Source organism: Argopecten irradians, chromosome 9 (assembly GCF_041381155.1).
Source record: "Argopecten irradians isolate NY chromosome 9, Ai_NY, whole genome shotgun sequence".
Lineage (NCBI taxonomy): Eukaryota > Metazoa > Mollusca > Bivalvia > Pectinida > Pectinidae > Argopecten > Argopecten irradians.
This window is the reverse complement of record NC_091142.1, coordinates 14,746,417-14,767,949: the sequence shown is the minus strand read 5'-3', so window position 1 is coordinate 14,767,949 and position 21,533 is coordinate 14,746,417. Positions and strand designations below refer to the sequence as shown.

General features: G+C 34.4%; 1 protein-coding gene across 1 annotated transcript; it reads left to right on the top strand.

Moving 5' to 3' along the window:
* The first annotated feature begins 1,852 nt into the window (after positions 1 to 1,852).
* On the top strand, positions 1,853 to 19,897 carry LOC138331583 (uncharacterized). The gene is made up of 9 exons (XM_069279285.1): positions 1,853 to 2,076; positions 8,780 to 12,523; positions 12,914 to 13,105; positions 13,492 to 13,728; positions 16,306 to 16,443; positions 16,701 to 17,071; positions 17,589 to 17,679; positions 18,093 to 18,178; positions 18,494 to 19,897. Exons 1-9 carry the CDS (start codon positions 1,995 to 1,997, stop codon positions 18,557 to 18,559), a joined length of 5,007 nt encoding a protein of 1,668 aa, XP_069135386.1. The 5' UTR covers positions 1,853 to 1,994; the 3' UTR covers positions 18,560 to 19,897.
* Positions 19,898 to 21,533: the final 1,636 nt, after the last annotated feature.

Below are 21,533 nucleotides of genomic sequence, written 5' to 3'. Positions count from 1 at the left end.
AAAAATGTCCGATAACTTTTCAACTTATTGAATTAGCATATTGTTAAAATTGAAATTGAGAATAGTAGAATTCGATATAGAAACATTACTATAAAGATAGTTCCATCGTTAAGAAATCCGGATATCACTAAAAAAATAACATGATGTACAAAGAATGCTAGGAATGTTATGTTACAGGAATACATTTATCGTAAATAGACGTATAAACAGTTTGTGGTTTTGCTTTGACCGTTAACGTTGGATTTTGCTAATTTGTTTGTTTCCTATTAACAGCCGGGGTCATGCGAGTACAGCCTCTCATGTATGTGGTGTGTTGTGTGTATGGGGTGTCTTCTAATATCTTGTATAGTGAATATCTTGCCCTTTTACAGTAATATATCACTGAAGCATGTTGTCGAAGACACTAAGCAACACACCCAACCCGGTCACATTATACAGTAAACCGAGCGAACCAGTCGTCCCACTCCCGTGATAATGAAAATTCGTGTCAATATGAAAACAAATAATCATATAACTGATAAAGTGTTCGGTAGTATAGTATATATTTGTATATTTGACTGGGGTTTTAAATTTCCACAAACTACATCTTCTTTGTCTTGCGCAATGATAGCATTTATAGGTCAAAAATACTATAGATTGATAATCCATGACTAAAGGTCAGAAGCAAAACACAAAAAGTGTATTAATGACGATCAGAATATCAAAACATTTATGTCAAAAGCGTATGATAAAGTTACAACACCAAACAATTTGGAGATTGCCTGTGTAAATGTGTGTTAATAATGCAGATTCATTGGTGTTTTGCAGTGCGGCGTAGTGATAATCAGATACTGTGTGGTAATTAGGACGACGACCCGCGTTATTGGAATTAACCTTTATTACGATTTATTCAGTAAGGTACGAACATTGTGGTATTAACGGTAAGCTTGCAACTTTCAGAACTGCGCAAAATTAAAAAAAAAAAAATAGAAGTCGTTTCGGTTAATTAAGGTATGTGCCTTGAATGATCAATTTGATCAAAGTGATTTTTATACGTTAGTTCATAATAAATTATGGTCATACAGCGATACGTCTTACACTCAATAAAATGTATATTGATAAATCATGTTGATATCGTTATTCCTAGACTCTAAACAAGACAATTTTTTACTTATAATTAAGTAAATACATTCCAAATTACCACCTGCACCGATTGACTGTATGAAATTGTTTTACTTATAGGTGTTACCAAAACAAACTGCAATACAGTAAATAATAATTTATTTGTTTTTGATGAACAACAAAATAATTTGACTTTTACGTCACTGATAATAATTGTGAATCGTTTAATCATATGTGGTTTCTTTGAAAATCCATAAAATGTTTACTGTTTACAGGAAAATAATTTAAAACAAAATGAAACATACATCATGTAATGTACCACGTGTTTCCCCCGTACATGGCGGATCACCTCTCCATCTGTAAACACTTTGTTATCAACAAATAATAAATAGGTTTCTCATTAAGCGCGTGTCGTAATAATCAACACTCATTTAGTCATAATAACCTTTTTACGTTTTAATATGACGTTACCGTGTATGTTGTAACGATTCAACACACCCAATGATTAATGGAATCCAAGAATTATACGGTATTTCGGTTTTACGAAGGCTTTTCTAGATAGTTGAGGATGTCAGTAGTATGGACACATAATGACGCGGGAGACAAGTGATGCTACATTAACACGCTAGATCGTGACAGCGGGCTTGCATATTAATTAGACAGAAATTATATATTTAATATTAATGAGACTTACCTTAAGACAGGTATATATAATACCACCAATTCCTTTTGTGAAGCACGTGAACCAGACTCTCAAGCAATTCGGTCTTGTCAAAATATGGGAGCATTTATTCAACAAAGATGACTTGACAACGTTAGAAAAAAAATCATTTTCGGGAGATTTTATTTTTTCGTGAAGTATCCATGTGAGCTGATTATACTCAACAAAAACAATGGCAAAAATTAACTTATTATCAATTTTTATATCTGTTCTCACTGTTTGGATTATATTCACACCTTCATTATGCCAGGAAGGTAAGTAATCATAACACAATATTTATATCATATTGTAATATTACAATAATATCATTTATATCGTATTATGATATTATCATCTACCTGACAATTCACTTAATAAACCAACATTTAATACATGTATATATATAGGCATTACATCCTGTTCACTTCACCGAGTTCCTGGACTTCAGTTTGAATAATTCTGCTGCGGGACAAATACAAATTGATTCGATAATAGATAGGATAGATAATGATATTTTAGACATTATCAAGTTTTTGTCCCTGTTTATCAGAAACATTGGTTTTCTCCGACCACAAAACTCTTTTTACCACGATTTAACAGAAAAAGAAAAGTCAAATGGGATTAAGTTATGCATTTTACTTAAGCTACATAACTGAACGACTTTCTTTTGTTTCCATAAATCCGAGCCAGGTCACCAAATGCTTATAGTTGCATTAACAGCAGGAGAGCATAACGTTTTTTTCCTCGTGTTTAAAAATGTTTTCCCTATTGTATCATAATAGTTACGAATAAGTTAAAGACATCACCACCAACTTAAACTTAATATCAAATTTTTCATCCGTGGAATAACGCTTACTTTTGCCGAACGCATAGTCATACATATATTTACTGTCATCATTATGTGAAATAACACTATTATATATTAGCTGGGATGTATGATGTAGTGTAAAATTTTAAAAGAAAACTCTTTGGTATCAGTCTAGATTTCTTTATCATCATCAGCAGGAATACATATTAGTGTGGTGGGAATTACACTTATGGTCACGTGACCAAACACATGGATAAACTTGGCGCTTTGATGTTAATATTTCCTATTTTAGTATTTCAAAGTTTTCTCTTTAATGATTATGAATTCATGGAATTGTGAAATCAATTTATGCATGCGTGTAATAATGTTAATCATGTGGTTTCGCTAAGGAAATGTTTCCATTTTCACGTCCTTCGTTACATACATGGCTATGATTAATATAGTTTGCGTGTATTTCGAGAATAGTATACTTATCATTCCATGCTCGGACAAAATATAATTTATTTTGATATGGCTGTTATATATAAAAGATACGAAATACACTAATTGAGACAGACAAGGTAATAACGATACACACCAAGTATAGTATGCATATTCATATCTTTCAAGAAATCATAATCGCAAAATAAAAATATACGTCATGATAAAAGTCAACAAAAAGGCATCTATAGAGTAAAAAAAAGTATAAACATATAAACAATCAAACATCAACAAAAACAACAACATCAATATCAAATTTCGGGTGATTTTATGCTTGATTGGTTTCGTGATTATTTATCATAAAATTGCAAGCCACACACGTGGTAAACATGGTACTAAAGCTACCGGCCTATGATAGTAACAATAGAGGTTATATTTACACATCAATTGAAAATAAATCTAGACATTTGTTTGTTAATGTGAGAACTATCAATCTTCTGGATCATTTATTTTATTATGATCAAAAAGAAAAACTTAACAAGATTGCAAAATCTACACATAAATATAAGTATTTTGTCAAACGTTCAATATTCCGATTGACTTTATTTGCAACAGTACTTCTTGATAGATAAACTTATTTTGTATCACAATCAACAATTTCTATTTCTTCGTTTTTTTTTATCTTACACTCTGTTAGGTTTATCTGTAGTTATGATCAATGGGCTACGTATTGATATCATGATGTTGTAAACCAATGCACGAGCTCAAAATAAAAAAGTCACTAATTCAAAACTGACATTTTGAAATACGAAATGGTATTAATATTAATTTTTTTCTTTATATCAGTCTTTCATTAAAAGAAACATTCGATGAAATAGTCGATGGTGAAAATGACCCCTGCTTACACGAGTGCAATTATTTTTAATGATATTACGCAACACCAACTCTTCCATGAGCTGTCTGCATATAGCCTTGATAGATTTGCAGATGGTGTTCGATTTTGAACTTAATTGAACACGACATGTATGTTCACATTTCATGTCCTTAAATTAGCATAAATGATGCATTTGTTGAATTCTCTTTTAACCTATACACGGAATTTGCCGTCTTACCATCAAATATATTAAATATAAATGACAGATTAACGGAAGTGCAACATTAATTTTGTGAGATTTAAACACGTATTTGTCGTTACAATGATTCGTTTCCCTGACTTCATTGGTGATATAACGTAACATCTGTCATTATTATAACATTTATTTCTTTGCGAACATCTTGATTTATATTATCCAATTAATTAAGTTTTGAGGTTTATGCACCGATAATAACAAAGGTCAACCACGAAAATTTAATACACAGGTGATAGATCCTAATTTTTTCTGTCGTGAACTGAAATTTATAATTTCATTGAAACCGCAGACAAATCAATGCTATACAAGATAAGCACCGATACGTAAAACTTGAGCTTTTATCAAATAGATCAACACTTATATTATTTTCTTAATAAATAAATGTTTGTTTAGTTTAATGTCCTAATAAAAGGCAGGACCATTTAAAGGCCCACTATCTTTTCGGAGCCAAAACATAAAGGCTTCTTAAATAACATTTATAACATCAGAAAATATATACCGATGGCCTAAGATGAGGTAACATCACCAAACATATGTAGGATTTCCTGCGTAATATATAATAACAGTGGGGAGTCATATCGCTGTTTAGTCGTCTGGAGCAGTGATAGTCAACTACCAAGCGGTATTTAGGAAGACGACTGGAAATGTAAGACGACCCGCGTTATGAAAATTAACACTTTACGGTACGTTAATAACTTTTGCGACTCTACAAAGTTATCGATCTCGTTTTACATTCCCATTTAAACAAGCAGAATCCGTTTCGGAAAGGTAGTGGGCCTTGAAGGCTAGATCTAGGAGTTGACGTGAAGTACCCAGAAAAAACCCCCGACCAGTTGTCAGAACTGTACATATGGGATTCGAACTCGTGACCAGGAAGGTGGGAGGCTTGTAAAATTATGCAAGGATAAATGTTTGGTTTACCAATCAATTTCTTCAAATCGACACATAATGTAAACATCGATTATGTGAGTTAGTTGTGTGAAATGACAATGATTGTCTCCCTTTGCATGGCCAAGTGTTATCACAATAGTATAAAAAATGATGTATGAAAACATTTTCTGTTCACAATGAAATACGAGTATAGGTCGCAATACAGTAAATTTTAGACTGTAACTTTTACAGTTATTTAATACCATCGATACTCCCCATAAACATCTATATACCGTAAGCCTTTTTTATTTTTGCAAGATACCAGTTTTCTCGAAAAACACCAATTTCGAATTCGAATGTTCCGCGAGTAAATGTTTAAAATGTAGAAAGAATAATACTTAACAGTTCTTATCCTAAATCTATGTAATTGCGAATGTTGAATTATACGAAAGCGTGACAATAAAATGATTTACATTACTCAAAGTAATTCTTAAGTTAAAGTCATTGGCGATGCTGGTTTAAGAAAAATCTTGGACAGAGTTAGACTATTAATTCCATTTTCCTTAAGGGGAAACCACGATGTTGGCAATACAACGGACATAAACCTTAACGTCAAATATGATTATGCCAGAACTGTTCAGTGAATGTACATTTAAATTATTTTAGAACTTAATTCACCAGTTAAATATTTTATTATGAAGGGAAAAATATACCGTTAATTTTAGATGGTTCTATACACTCATTAAAAACCTGAACAATCTGTCATACGGTTAAAATTATGAACGAAAATATATCTTTATGTCAAAATTTATTTAATCCAATGTCAGATAATTATGTCTTTTTCTCATTATCTATTCGACATTTTGATATGTTTATGTTAATTGAGGATAGAACATAGCTGTGAGATACACTCTCCGTCTATATCCTTAGGGCCATACGCCATCGAGAATATATTACAAATGCAAAGTAGCCTAGTTAATATTTCTGATCATGTGCAAATCAGCTCCATTCACATTTATTTATTTATAAAAAAAACCATGAAATCGCACCTACTGACATATCCATCGATCAGATTGACTCCCACGACCATCCCACGTGAGCATGCCAGAATTATCAATTATAAATAATCTTATTCGAATTGCAAAACTAATGCACGCCCTGTAGTGAGCATTCAGGTGTTGTACCTCATGTTCTTCCAAAATTTTGAATATTTTTCTCATTTTCAGAATAATGGGATTGGGCTAGGTGTGTAAAAGTAGCTAGCACTATAAAATATACTACAGCCTCTCAAATTATACACGCAACACATTTGTATACAGGAAGGTCGTCTATAAATAACCCTAGCTTTTCATTTGACGTCGTTATATATTCTAAATTGTCTTTCCACTTGAAACACTTATTCGTAGACTTCAATAGTGTTTGGTGGATAGAGGATGTTTTGTATCGTATCTAAGTCATCGTAACTTAAAAAATATAAGATGGCAATATTTACTTCAGTATAGAATGATAACGCAATGTACTAGTTCTGATCACAGTTGATTTCCGAATGGTATTCCCTTACGACCTTTGTACGTTTTTATCCAGTCGACACTGATGACACACTATGAAAATTGACTGACTGCCGAAATAGGAGGACTGATATGCATTCTTATTGTCTTTAGCCGTTTGCAAAAAAATTCTTAGAGATCAATCTTATTTTGCTTTCTGTAATCAATGATTAAAATGATTCAAATCTGGTTGGATTTCATAAACATCTGCCTTGACACTCTAAATGCGTTATATAATGGACTCGGACTCGAGCAACGTTATAAGATAGAAAAAAACTTCCGCATACAAGTAAACTTCGCTAAGACAATAACAAAACGAGATATCCCATAATATACAAACTATAAATCATGGGGGAGTGGGCGATCACTTGTGCATTCGATGCCTCATTTTTCCCGCCCTGCTCCGTCTCGTGTGGCCAACTGATGTCTGCTTCCGGCATTCCGCGGTCAAGTTCATGTATTTATTTACGTTGACAAATGTTACTACTACAATATTACAACCAGGCACATCTATCTATGTCTGATTTTTAATGAATATGAACATGTTAGGAATTTATATACGGATATCTAGGGAATATATGGTTGTTGTTTTACAATACAATGTTTGTGTTGTTGCGAGAAAAGGAAGTCATGTGTTGACCATTAAATTATTCTTGTCTTGTAAGATGCTACGCACTCATTTTCTAACGTTATTGTATTTATTACAGTCATATGTATTAAATTTTCCAGAATATTGTATGGTATACCTTTCCAAAGAGCTAAGCATCTCTATAAGTAAAACGCCAAAAACAACTTATGCATATATCTATTTTTCACGATTCATGATTATTTTTTCTCGGCGATTTCATATAACTAATCTATATTAATCAATTAAGTTAATTCAAATGACTGTTGTGTAGATATATTTGACTAATTTTTTGTTCGGATATAAATTTTAGCGATTTATCTTATTCCACAAATATCCTTACATTGTATCGCATGCGAGAATTAGTTGGTTGAAAATACTGACTTCCACTGATTCTCTCTCAGATGACATAAAATACAAGAATACCAGTTTATCTTTTGAATTATAGTCACAGATTGATGTATGTAAAATGGTGTAGAATATAGAAGATAGTTGTATTACTGCAAACCTCTTCATTTACGCGAATAAAATATTTACTTACTGAAATATTCGCGGATAAATAAATTTGCGATAATAATATTCTTTATTACGTTTTTTCGAGATATATTTGAATTAGCATGCGACCTATCTAGCGAAATTACGCAAAAAATATGTATCTCGTGTATGTAAAGTAATTTACACTAAGTAAGGGTCCATCACATGTATGGTTTGCATATGATTATTGTTTCAGTGCTATATAACTTCCCATTGATCACCATTTGTATCGATCACACGGTTTATTATAGATGTGTCGTGTCACGATCAGATCCATCATTTTCATATCCTACACACAGCAAGGTGTGCCCCCGCGATCTATCAATACACACACCAAATATTCATTCTGCTCTTCCGATACAACTGTCATAATATAGGTCTTATATCGTTGGTAGTAGCTTATCACAGTATGTTGAAAAATGCTTCGTGATAATATATCAATCTACTGTTAAGTTTGAAAATTTAATGTATTTCGTAATAAACCGCGTTTATCTTTTTCATTTGTTGTTTCCCGTGAGTTCTGACTGAGCCAGGTTGATTAAAAAAGTGATTAACTTAATCACGTGATTAGTGAGGTTTCATTTCAATGATGCGAAACCCATTATTATATCTTCTCTAAAGTTGGAAAGTAGACTAGGAATGGAGTACTTCTGAAATTCAGGAAGTCTTGCCACGTAAGATATTAAAACATATTATTTGCAAATTGATGGTAAACCGTGATTCCCTTTCGAACAATTGGGTCCAAATTGTTCAATGATGATCAAAAACGCCTCAAATGATACAAAAATAATAAAACGCGTTTTATATTTTGCTATTTTATATGGAAATGTTCTTACATCATAAAAAATTGATTCTTCCATAGTATTGTAAGATTTGGGATAAAACACCATAAACAACTATTTTGTAGACCGACTGTTGATAAGGTTACGATCTGCTACAATTTAAAGTGTAACGGAGCGTAACGGCGATCAAGAGTGGGTCTACAAACCGTGGAAAAGAAAGATTTATCAACAAGTTAACATGCCCAATACTTTCATTTTTCAGAAGCTGGTGGGCCGGCCGATACAGGAATTGTTCCCGCTGTTGAATCTGAAAATAACATAACAAACTCAAACATTTCTGAAACATCAAATAGTAATTCATCTTCAACTATTTCTGAGTCATCAACTAACGTCACGGTCGGAGAGGAGAGCAGTGACATCAATTCCACTAGTCCCATTAACTCTACTGATACCTTTATGTCTAGTGATGTTACGTCAGAGAGCAGTAATTCTAATTCTTCAACCTATACCAACAGTACGAGTGTCACCATCACACGCTCAGATAGTGTTACAGACACAAACACAACAATTTCTGATAATTCTAACATAACGTTATCAGATGGTAACGCTACGTTTTCAGAAGACAACGCAACTATGGATGATAACAATACGCTTTCAAATGACAACGTAACAGTTTCTGGAAATATAACAATACTTGAGAGCAATACAACGGTTTTGGAGTTGAATGTTTCGGATTCAATGATCACAACAACATTAGAGAATATGACAATGACAAGCACAGATACTTCAGACAACACGACAACTGCAGATAATATGACGTCATCAGATAGAACACTAACGGCTGATAACGTAAGCATTTCGACGAATATGACAGAAGGCGTTGGTGATGATTCTTTCGCAGTGAATGTTACAACGAGCAATGAAACAGAAATAGTTATAGGAGATTCTACAAACACTACAGTTTCGAAAGTTTCAAAAACTATTTTCTCCTCTAATATTGAATCTAAAACGGCACATACCAGTACTATCACTACTCAAGAATTACCGGAACTCAGTCCTGAAGAAACAACCACTGAAGGACAATCGCCTTTCGACACTATGGGCGAAGGACCAGATCCTTTCGATGATCCATTCGGAAATCCGTTCGGCGATGGTCCTGAAGGTGGTGATCCCTTCGGGGAAGATGTATTTGGTCCTGAACCTCCAGCGATTGATTTGTGTACTGAGCCCCCTTGTGAACCTCCCGCTGAACCTGTGACTACCCAGAGACCCGTAACAGCCCCTCCACCGCCTCCCCCTCCACCACCACCTGCAGCGGCATCACATGTGTTCGACACGTTATTTAATGATCAAGAACAGTTTGAACTGAAGCGATTACCTCAGTTGTCTTTGCCTGCAGATAAGCCAAGCGTTCCTACACAAAGCGGACAAGCTGCTTATGAAAGGAATAGGAAACGAAAAATTGAAAGGCTGCAAAGTTTAATCAAAACATTTAATGCTGGTATACCAGCGTTTGGTGGAGTGAACTTTTTTAATCCAACAAAAGAATTTTCATCGATTACTGAAAATAACGCAAATCAGATAGGTGTTCCTCAGATTGACAATTCCAATCAAATACTTGACTTTAATCGACCGCCGCCTAGAGAACAAATGTTTATAAACAATGTACGATCAAACACTGTTAATCCGAACGTTAACATTGACAGTTTTGACGTTAATACAAACATAGTTAAAACCAATACGAGAACAACGTCCCAAAATCTAATTGAAAAACCTACAAGTCCTAGTGTTCGGTTCGATTCTCCTCCTTTGCCGAACCCAGACATTTCTCCGCCAGTTCGGGAAACGTTTGGCAGTGCACCACTGCCAGATGGAGTCGTTCCTCCTCCCCCGCCTCCTCCCCAACTTGACAAGTCTATTACGAAGGATTCTACATTCACAAAGTTTTTCGGAGATATAGAGAAAAAGGAACCAAAACGAGATGGTCAAGGATCTTCAAATACTGTTGAGAAAATCAGACGACCATCTGTTGTTAATAGTATTAACAGAGATAATAGTAAAACGACTAATTCCGGATCTGGGTCGTTTGCATGGCCATATCGAGTACCAAGTTCTTCTTCGGCAACATCCACCCAGACGTCATCTGCTCGGAGAGTTGTAAATAGTGTTGTGAATGACGCGGTGTCATCTAAATGGCTGGATACAACTCCGTTCTTGAGTGACTCTGCCGGAGGCCGAATTGTTGACACTTCTTTCATGTCTAGGTCAAGTTCGTCGTCAAATTCACTAGACAAACAACTGGACCAAGCGGCATCGCGCATAGGAATACCATTTGTTGGGTTGGGAGATATATCTGAAACCCTAATCCGTAAAGAGCCACCGAAAAATATCCGAACCAAAGTGCAGTTATCACCATCATTATCATCATCGGCAAGAGGTTCTGCAGCTTCAACTGTAAAAACTTCAGCACCGGGTGTACCGACATTCCCAGATAATTTCCAAGCACCACCAATGAACGTGAATACTAATCAATTTTCTGCTAGGCGTCCAGGTGTCCCCGCTTGGGATAACGCTGATCCAGCACTCAAAGAGTTTGGAGTACCAAGTCGAGTGTCGAGCTCATCCAGGCGTCGAAACATTGCTGACATATGGAACAGCGTTGCATTAAACCCCGAGCCAGTAAAAACTCGACCCTCCGGATCCACGACTCAGCAGAAACCGCCAACTAGAGTTCCTCCATTTATCTTTGCACCAAAGCCTTCATCCAACATTGGAAATAACTTCATCAACATCCCAACCCCGTCCCGTCAATCAACACCTAACATTGAACAACCTCCTCCTCCTTCTTTACCACCGAAACAAGAAGCTCCGTCATTCCAGGTACCGCAGTTTGAGCGGCCTGCCCCTCCGCAAAATCTACCATTCTCAGATTTCAACGCTGAGTCCGGAGGAATACCACCCCCTCCTCCTCCACCTGGTAGGATTGGCTTTGATGCGTCTGAAATATTTGCAAAAATCACCGCAGGGTCACTTGGAAGATCGGGAACAGGAGAAAGTGTTATAACCACAAAACGGTCACCTAGGTTCGTTGAGGATAAACTTTCGGCTATGAATAATGAACCTGTTTGGGAGAACACGTTCTTTAACCAACCTTCTTTTAATTCCAACCCAGCTACTGGATTTAACACTTTCTTGCAGCCATCTAATTCTAGAAATACATTCCATCAATCGGATATTAGCCAACCTTCTTTTAATTCCAACCCAGCTAATGGATTTAACACTTTCTCGCAGCCATCTAATTCTAGAAATACGTTCCCTAGATCGGATATTAGCCAACCTTCTTTTAATTCCAACCCAGCTACTGGATTTAACACTTTCTTGCAGCCATCTAATTCTAGAAATACGTTCCCTAGATCGGATATCAACCAACCCTCTTTTAATTCAAATCCATCCATTGGATTAAACGCTTTCACACCGCCATCTAATCCTATGAATATGTTCCCCAATTCGGATAACCATATACCATCATTCCAAGATCCCAATATTCCTTGGATTCCAGCTAAAGATACAAGGTCTGCTTCGAAGTTAAATAAGTTTGCTATGCCTATTGCCCCAGTCGCGCCTGTAGTCGAAGAGCTACCAGAAACAACAACAGTTATAGATGAAAAGACGACAACCACTTTTCCATTAACTGAGAGCACTATTGGTGATATCAGCAAAACTACTGATTCGATAGATTTATCAACTGATCAAACAACAACTGCTCCTGTAGAAAGTTCGACTGCATCTACTGTTGTTGATGGAAACACGCTATCCACAACTCAAACTGTCGAAGGACTGGAGACAACTACCATGAACGAGTTAGAAACAACAACAGCAGATGCTAGAACGACTATGTCAAATTTGATGATGAATGCTGATCCAACAAATGCCAAACCCGTTCACACTAACGAGGCGTTCCCTGCTGCCAGTCTGGCACAGCTTCGAGAGTTTCCAAATGCCGCAGGTAACATTTGTTATTAATACACCGGAGACGAATGGTTTTCATTATCATTTAAAGCATGAGCTTTTAAGCATTAACATATAGATAATTGCTGTGAAACGTATTGCATACCTACATATTTCAAAGATTGGCATCGACCAGAATTATCATTTTTATATAACTAAATTCTTTGATATACATATATTACTTTGTTATTTCAAAATCAGACATATATTGAAGAAACATAATTATAATATTGATATTGATAGAAAACAAAATGGTGTATCTTACAACCAAGATATAATCCGAAATCAAGAATGTTCTAGAGATATTTTAAGTAATGAACATTTCTATATTATTTTTTTTCGGAAATTTATTTTAGATATAACTTTCTTTCCTTTTTTACATTTGAAGAAATCTGCCGAAACTGTAACTTCATCAATGGCTATTGTCGGCTTGAATTACCTGGCAACTGTAACCGCTTTATAGAATGTTCTAAGCATGACACCAAGGTTCGAGCTTTCGAGAAGGAGTGTTCACATGGTCTGTTTTGGCATCAAGGCAACCTCACGTGCGAAAGGCCGCTTCGTGTTAAATGCGAATACGGTAGGTACATTTAAAATATTTAGACATTATGTTGACAGGATACTAAATTTGTACGTTGTGGAATGCATAAAGCAACAGAAAATAATGAAATATTCCCGTATCACCTTTAAATACAAAACGTAGGTTACTGTATTTTTAGACAGGTGTAATGCACGCTTTTGCCCCTTTAATATAGATTTGCAATAATGCAATCGGTCAAGTAAGCTGACGTTAAAATATCACAGGAAAAACAAAATTCCTATTGATATGTATATTTTAGCAACGCACAATCAAAAACTGAATATAAGAAAAAACTTAATATCACAAGAACAACGTTTTTCTATCATGAATAGAAATATTGTCTTTTTGTCTATGGAAATCATATGAAGAACTTTCGTTTTTTGTAGATCCATGCTTACAGCGTGGTGTATCAAATCACACCTATATCGGGAAATGTCGGGCTTACTGGAGCTGTAAAAGGAGCTACTCCAGCGCCCGGTGTTGTGCTAAGGGATATGGTTACGGACTTCATCAGGACGGCAGATATGGTTGTATAGCTATGCCAGACTGCAAGGATGATGGCCACTGCATGTCTAAGGAAGAGAAAGCCAACCTGACTCTTATCAACGCCAATAAACCGAAAGGTAATATTTTTACTGTCTCATTTTCAGTAACATATCTGTGTTGCGTATGACTGATGTATGTCAGTTAGATATCTGTTCAGAGACTGTTTTCTGGCAGTACAATGTAGGATTTTTAATGTCATGATATTCACGTCATGTACTGGACACAAACATGTAACACCATAACGTGAACACCCGAGTATAAAGTAACATGGAGTATAAAAGGATATGAGAAAATGTAGCGGTTCTCGAACCTGAGATCGCCCAACACTAGCCGGGTACTCCTCGGTGCCAACGATGATTGATCCAGTCAAATCCACTATGTATTTTCATAGCTATTGGAGCTATTGAGATACTGATTATAATTGGATTTATGCACAGCATAAAGTAATTTATATAAACTATTTTTTCATCTATTATTATGTTTCTCCGGTTCATCAGTATAAAATTATGTTCCGTATCTGGGATTTATATCCCTTACTTAGTAGTCACGTGACGTTGATTTATCACGTGACTCTCGATGAAGAAATTTTCACACACTTTGAAACGACCTGGGAAAGAAATTGGAAATACTACAGATATTTTACTACCAAAAGGCAATCCAGAATAGCCGTAACATCTGGTGAGATCCCAGGGGTGTGTTTAAAGGGAAATTTCCCTTATATTGCCGATGTAAGTAGCATTATTTCCAAATTTTTGGATTGTCGCTTCGAGGAGCGAGCTATATTTAGCACAGCCCTTTGTTTGTAAACAAACTGTTGAGTGAACACTTTTACAGAGCTCTGCTTAATCATGGTAGTGACGGCAATGTTGTTAGGACATTCTTTTATACGAAGGATCAATGATTTTGTTCAAAGTTCGACAGACATTCGAGTAAATAGGAATTTTAATTTGAGTCCAAGTGAAGTGACGGTTCAGTGTCTGGGCTACGGGGGGGGGGGGGGGGGGGGGGGGCTCGTATTGATAGTATTCGGAGGAGGACTCTGCCGTTAGTGGAATCTCGTCGACCGGATATAGTAATTCTACAAACGGCATCGAATGATTTATGTGATCAATCTAAGTCAGTCGAGGACATTTTCCGGCAAATGATTGATCTATTGTTAGTCCTTAGGTATAAATTCGCAGTGCGCCATGTTATAGTGATGCAGGTGTTACATCGCCTCCCCCCTTCCAGACCCATTCGATATGCTGTCGACACAGTGTCGTTTAACGCGAGAGCAGAAGAACTTAACCGTCGACTGGATAGTTATGTGAAAGGCATGGACGGGGTTAAGTTTTATAAACTGACAGGTTTTTGGTCAAAAGATAGTCAAATGAAAGTGTATGACTCGGATGGTGTCCACCTCAACTCAGAAGGGAATAAGAAGTATTACAATAATCTGAGAGGTGCCTTGGTATCAGCATTGAAACAGCTGTAGCCTAGTAGTAATTAAGGTGGGTTATGGTCGCATATATATATAAAGTTTTATACATTAGTATGTCACTCACTCACCGTAATTGACTTATATGGATATAATATGTCAGGTGGGTCAGTTTATATCTTGACCGGTACCCCATTATTATTTATGTGATACAAATGCATTACGTAATTAATTGCTTTTGTTACCAAACTGAAAATAGATGTTATTATAAGCCGCCATTTCAAGCCGGTGGCTGGGGGGGCACTTGATATTAAATACTCATTATTTAATTTCAAGTTTATGGCGTTTTTTATTTGTAAGCTACCCCCATCTTTTTTGGCATGTAAAACAAGTTTATCACTGGCATTTAATAAATGCTCAATTTCGACATATACACAGTCTTTGTTGTTTTGTGACCAAAAAACATAGCAGTGAATTTTGTGGGTAAAGTTATTCAGCTGGTAAAACAAAATACGATGATATAATTGGATTTATGCACAGCATAAAGTAATTTATATCAACTATTTTTTCATCTATTATTATGTTTCTCCGGTTCATCAGTATAAAATTATGTTCCGTATCTGGGATTTATCTCCCTTACTTAGTAGTCACGTGACGTTGATTTATCACGTGACTCTCGATGAAAAATTTTTCACACACTTTGAAACGACCTGGGAAAGAAATTGGAAATACCCACCTCCTCCCCTTCTGTAACGACCTGGGAAAGAAATTGGAAATACCCACCTCCTCCCCTTCTGTAATTTCCTCCAGACAAGTGTGATAGAAGATTTTATATAATTTGTTTGCATCAGAATTAAAATTTGATACTATTCTTTCTGTTGATATAATGAGGGGATGGCGTTTTTTATTTGTAAGCTACCCCCATCTTTTTTGGCATGTACAACAAGTTTTTATCACTGGCATTTAATAAATGCTCAATTTCGACATATACACAGTCTTTGTTGTTTTGTGACCAAAAAACATAGCAGTGAATTTTGTGGGTAAAGTTATCCAGCTGGTAAAACAAAATACGATGATATAACTGATAAAACTAGAGATAACAAGTAACATATTTGTATGAAAGCATCTTAAAATAAACAATAAGTTAAATTTAGATGAAGATTTCTGAAAAAAATGAATAAATGAAAAACAAAACCTAATAATAAATGAACCAATATTTATATTATTTTCTTCTCAGAATGTGACCTATTGGCAAATCCGTCCGATCTATTCAGCTACAAACGTGGTTCCTTAGTACTGCCGTGCGCTCCAGGGACACGTTTTGACCAAGAAGAATGTACTTGTATCACGAGTCAAGCTGCACCTATTTCCAGAGGTATTTTGTGTTTCTAAGTTTACCTTTCTGAATCGAGATATATATACAATCATTTCGTAGAAATATTTTTTCGCTGAAGTATATGACGTTTTTACAGAGAAATGCGTTAAAATAAGATACATCATATTTGTTCTGTCCTTGCATTATCAATTATGAGCATAGATTGTGTCACTTGTATAAACTATATTTAGTTACCAGCTTGTTTTTGTAACAGTGTTAATGGGAGTACTTAATGTGATATGAAATTTCATTTCTAGTTTGCAAAAAGGATATGTACCTGGATTTCGAAGGATATATGTCAGACGCCTTCCGGGACAAGTCAGGACATGGAAACCAGGTACAGGACAAGAACGTATGGACAGACAACCAGGGCATCGCAAAATTCAACAAGGACAGCTCAATCACACTGTGGAAGTATTCAAACCAGAACATTGGAGCCTCTATAGCTATCACTTTCCGCTTCCTCTCATATCGCTACACCTCCCGGATGCAGACCTTACTTTCTAATTGTGATCCGAAATCCGGAATAGCTGCTATCGATATAACGCTCGATACACAGAAAAGTGTTGTCGATTTTAAAATTGAAACTACACAAAGCCCTGGCAACAAAATTAGTCTTCCTTATAATGTAAGTAAAATTTAATACATAATTGAATGATGATCAATATCATTTGATTTCAGATTTATTTATGTAAATGAAAATATTTCAAATTTGTGTTTACTTTTACATTACGAACCATGAATAATAAGTAATATTATAACGAATTAACATATGTTGATATTTGTTAACATATTATACATTACAGTATGGCTTAACCGTTTGTTCACATTTTCATTATTTTCAACATATCCCCGATTTTTTTCACATTTTAATTTCGTTTTCAACATATTCCCGATTTTTCCCCCGAATACATGAATTCGCGATCAAAGGATCCTACTGTCAATCACACATCCATATATACTAAACAATAATAATTATTTGCGAAAACCTTAATTTGCGTTTGAGCTCTCTCGTGAATTTCAGCAGAGATATGTATATCGCAAGAATAAATCATTTACAGCTGTATTTTACCATGATGGCCGGAAACTGAATGTAACCTGGATAAATAGAAGAAACCTGACCATTCGTCTTTTCTGTTTTCTAGGCCCTTCAGTGGAACAATGTTACACTGATTTATGACGGGGGAAGTTTCGTGGCTGCTGTAGACGATGCGTATAAACTCTTGTTTATTCAAGGTATACCTAGCTTTATATGCTGATGGTGATTGATTTAACATAACATTGGAATTACTAATTGTTTCAATGCCTGAGATTAGAACTTAATCATTAAGAAATAAAATTTGAAAAAAAACCCACTTCGGCAAATAGTGTTACATCTAATTGTATTTGAATTAATATTGTCGCTTAGTCTATGAATTTCTTCTTAGGGCTAATACAATTTAATTTTATTGTTACCTTGGTTATCTATATATTCTTTGATATTTATTGTTGAATGCAAATTTGCTATCAACATTGTATATGCTACAGAGCGATGAAATCGAGATTAATTGAAAGCGAATACGAAAATAATTTTTTTCGCCAAAGTAAAGAAAATTTGACTTAAATAATAATTGTGGATTTGATATTTATTTCTATTTTGTATTTAACAGGTGAAATCCCAAGCAAACACCCACCCATCGTCATAGGGGGTTGCTCAGCAAAATCACGAGAGGGTCTGTTCGGGCTTGTCGATGACGTAAGTTATTATCTTCTGTGTAACTCTCATGTATCTTTGTTCAAGTGATCAAATTTGTTCGCATTTTATTTCAAACAATTATATCAACACGTAAATGCTTCAATTACATATATGATAAAACTATATGACACCAAATCGCAGGAAAATAGGTATGAACACGCGGAAATTGCCTTGGTATCCCTATCATATAAAGTATAATGTATTATTATAATGGCATTATTGTTTTAAAATCATCTCAGGAAAAAGGATAGCAACAATATGCAAAAAAGTATCTTCGTACCTTTTTTTCCTGTATTATTCATTTTTATCTTGCAGGTTGCTATATACAATGGATGTGTACCGGAAGATTTGAAAAATATGTATCTCTTCGCAAGGAAATAATCTTATAAATCAAAGACATGAACAGTTAAGCACACTGTGACTACATGTTGGTAAAGACATTTAACATTACCAATGCAGTAACTTGGTTCAACTGTAAAATAAGGTCATCATTTCCAACTGATGAATCAGTTGACTGTGGCCTAAAGACAAGCGAAACTATGAACGTAGCGATACATACCACGTGATGGCGTTTGACTATGAAACACAGTGGAACAACTATCAAAAACTACTTGCTTTATATGCACAATTATATATATTCCAATTTAACAATACAAATGAACAGGTGTGAAAATTAATCTGGTGTATATATCGTGTGAAAATGGCAAATTTTGAGTGTTCATGAAATGGCGTGTCTATATACAATAGACGGATTTAACGTGACTTTGGAAAACATTTTTATTCACTTTGACTAAAATATTACGCATATGTCAAACATTCATCCTACCTCGGACCAATATGAAAACGTCGATGTTACAATGACATTTAACGATACTGATGACAATTCAGATTGCATGCAAGCAGGCAATCATATGTATGTTTAAGATGTAAAAAAAAACAAATTGATGATTGCTAGTTGCATGCATATGTAATACACCTCGAGTAGTTCACATATTACTCTCATCCAATTCATATCGATAAAGGATCATGATTGTAACTGTAGATATTTGTAAATAGACTTAATAAAAATTCCAGTCGACACAAAACAGAAAACACGTTATAGCAATGAGACCCAAACAAAGTGGTCTCATTAAGCAGGTAGTCTCTATACATAGGAGATCGCTATGGTAGATTGTGCTCTCCCTCTACATATATATATATATGATATTGACACTTAACGTTGTTTATATTATTATTTAGAATAAAATAGATGAAAACCCACAATAATATGTCTTAGAAATATGGTTTATAGTTATTGTCAAATTTTATAGATATATTTATATGTGCTAGACCATCATTAATACAATCTATGGTATATGTATATATATATGTATCAAAAACATTATGAAGTTGTGTCTATAACCGGTGCAATAATTTTATGAAAGAAAAAAAAATGGAATATTGTTGATAGTCTGTCATTGTATTATGTAGACTTGAAACTAATCATACTATGATATTCAGTCATAAATTTATCTGCGACTTTCCAGATAACTTCTTATGACGTTGATCTTTCTCTGAATTATATGTGATATACAAGTACATTAAATTGAATAATTATTTATTTTGTCGGTAGAATAAGCTGTATATTTGTTTTCTAATCATTATTACATTCTATCATCGATATGATTTTATTTATTCACAATATTTACATTTTTTTCAAATTTTATTCCTTGAATTCAATACGTTGTGACTGTACGAATGAAATAAAATTGATATTGATTACATCTTTATGTTCCATGTGTTATATCTTCAGTAATACACCAAAAGACAAAAACAGTATGTGATAAATGTAATCGTGGTTAGCATTTGACCTTCAAATCATTTAAGTGTCGTATAAGAATTGGAAAACGTGAAATTGTTTGAGATAGCAGATGACACATTTTCTGATGTGTATGACTGGTTTAAATGAAAGGTCCGGCGTTTTCAAACATACTTGAGTCAAAATTATTAAGATATATAAAACTTATTGTCAACAATGCCTTACATTTAACCACCAATCTTATCTATACTGCAATGTACTTTGATAGTAGGAAAGTTTCCTTTATCCCTGCAATAACTGCATTAGGTTATTAATACCGCTAATGTAATTGAATATTTAAAGTTGCTTATAAATGTTGGGTACGTCTTTGATATATTTTGTCGGAAAAAACCCCATCTACACTCGACCAGCATGTTCCATCAATATTTTGGATAGGCATACAACGAGTTAATGTTAATATATCATCCTACATCAAAATATTTGAAGTAACGCGATTTTAAATTTGGTTTTACTGAGATATGTATCAGCCATATTTTGTGATACAAAGATTTCAATAAATATATACATAACCAGTATTTTGACTTCTAGCCCCCTATTAGTTATATATAAATTAGTTTCATACATGCAAATGATGGTACTGGCTTGACTTCACAAACTACCAGAACGGTCATCTGCATGCTTCAGGGAGATAGCACTATAAATAAAAAAAAGTTCCAAAATCACACCATTAATATACTTTAAACTTGCAAAACATACAGACGTTCAAGATATCGTTCTTGAATTAATACTACAGTTGATAGAACGTTAAACTTAATAAATTAAACTTTTAAATAAGCCTTTACCAACGGCATTAAGCTTAATTATTCTGGATCATAATAGACTGTAAAAATATACAAACGTATATTTAATTTATATCTTCTTCAAATTAGCATGACGAGCACTAACAGCTCCATTCGATTACCAGAAAAGAAGCCATTTTTGCAAAAGAAAAAAAAAATCAGTAAAGGATGATTAATATACACTAATAGTATGTACATTTTTAATTTGGATATACACATAATTTACCAACTGAACCATTTCATAGGTGTTTTTATTAACACCTCCAGTTTTAGACCAATACGAAACAAGATTGAATTATTAAATTGGTTTTCAGAAAAATCATTTTCGAAAACCGCCATAAAAACCTGGTAATTTATTGTTAGAATTGAAAATTATCAAAAACAAAACCTTACTCAAATATTGAAATATTTATCATTATCATCAGGAATTAAAATGAGTCAGTATTGTATGTCGGGATTCTCCATGATTCAAACATGCCATTTAAAATGGATTTTAAAAAAATCGAATTTCGCTTTATACGACCATCTATAAAAAAAAATTCTGACCCATATTCGATTAAAAAGTAGATTAAACCTAGCTATAAATAACTAATGATACATTGTCTTTCTATATATATGTATATCTATATAAATGAATGATTTGTATAGATGGGTAGAGCAAGTGCTAGGTGAATACGGTCGTAAATCCTGCCATTACGTATAAAGACAGTATGATGAC

Coding starts and splice junctions, on each gene's coding strand:
- LOC138331583 (XM_069279285.1), top strand. CDS start 1,995: ATGGCAAAAATTAACTTATTATCAATTTTTATATCTGTTCTCACTGTT. Junction 16,444..16,700: donor AGCTGCACCTATTTCCAGAG/GTATTTTGTGTT, acceptor TTTCATTTCTAG/TTTGCAAAAAGGATATGTAC. Junction 18,179..18,493: donor TGTTCGGGCTTGTCGATGAC/GTAAGTTATTAT, acceptor TTTATCTTGCAG/GTTGCTATATACAATGGATG.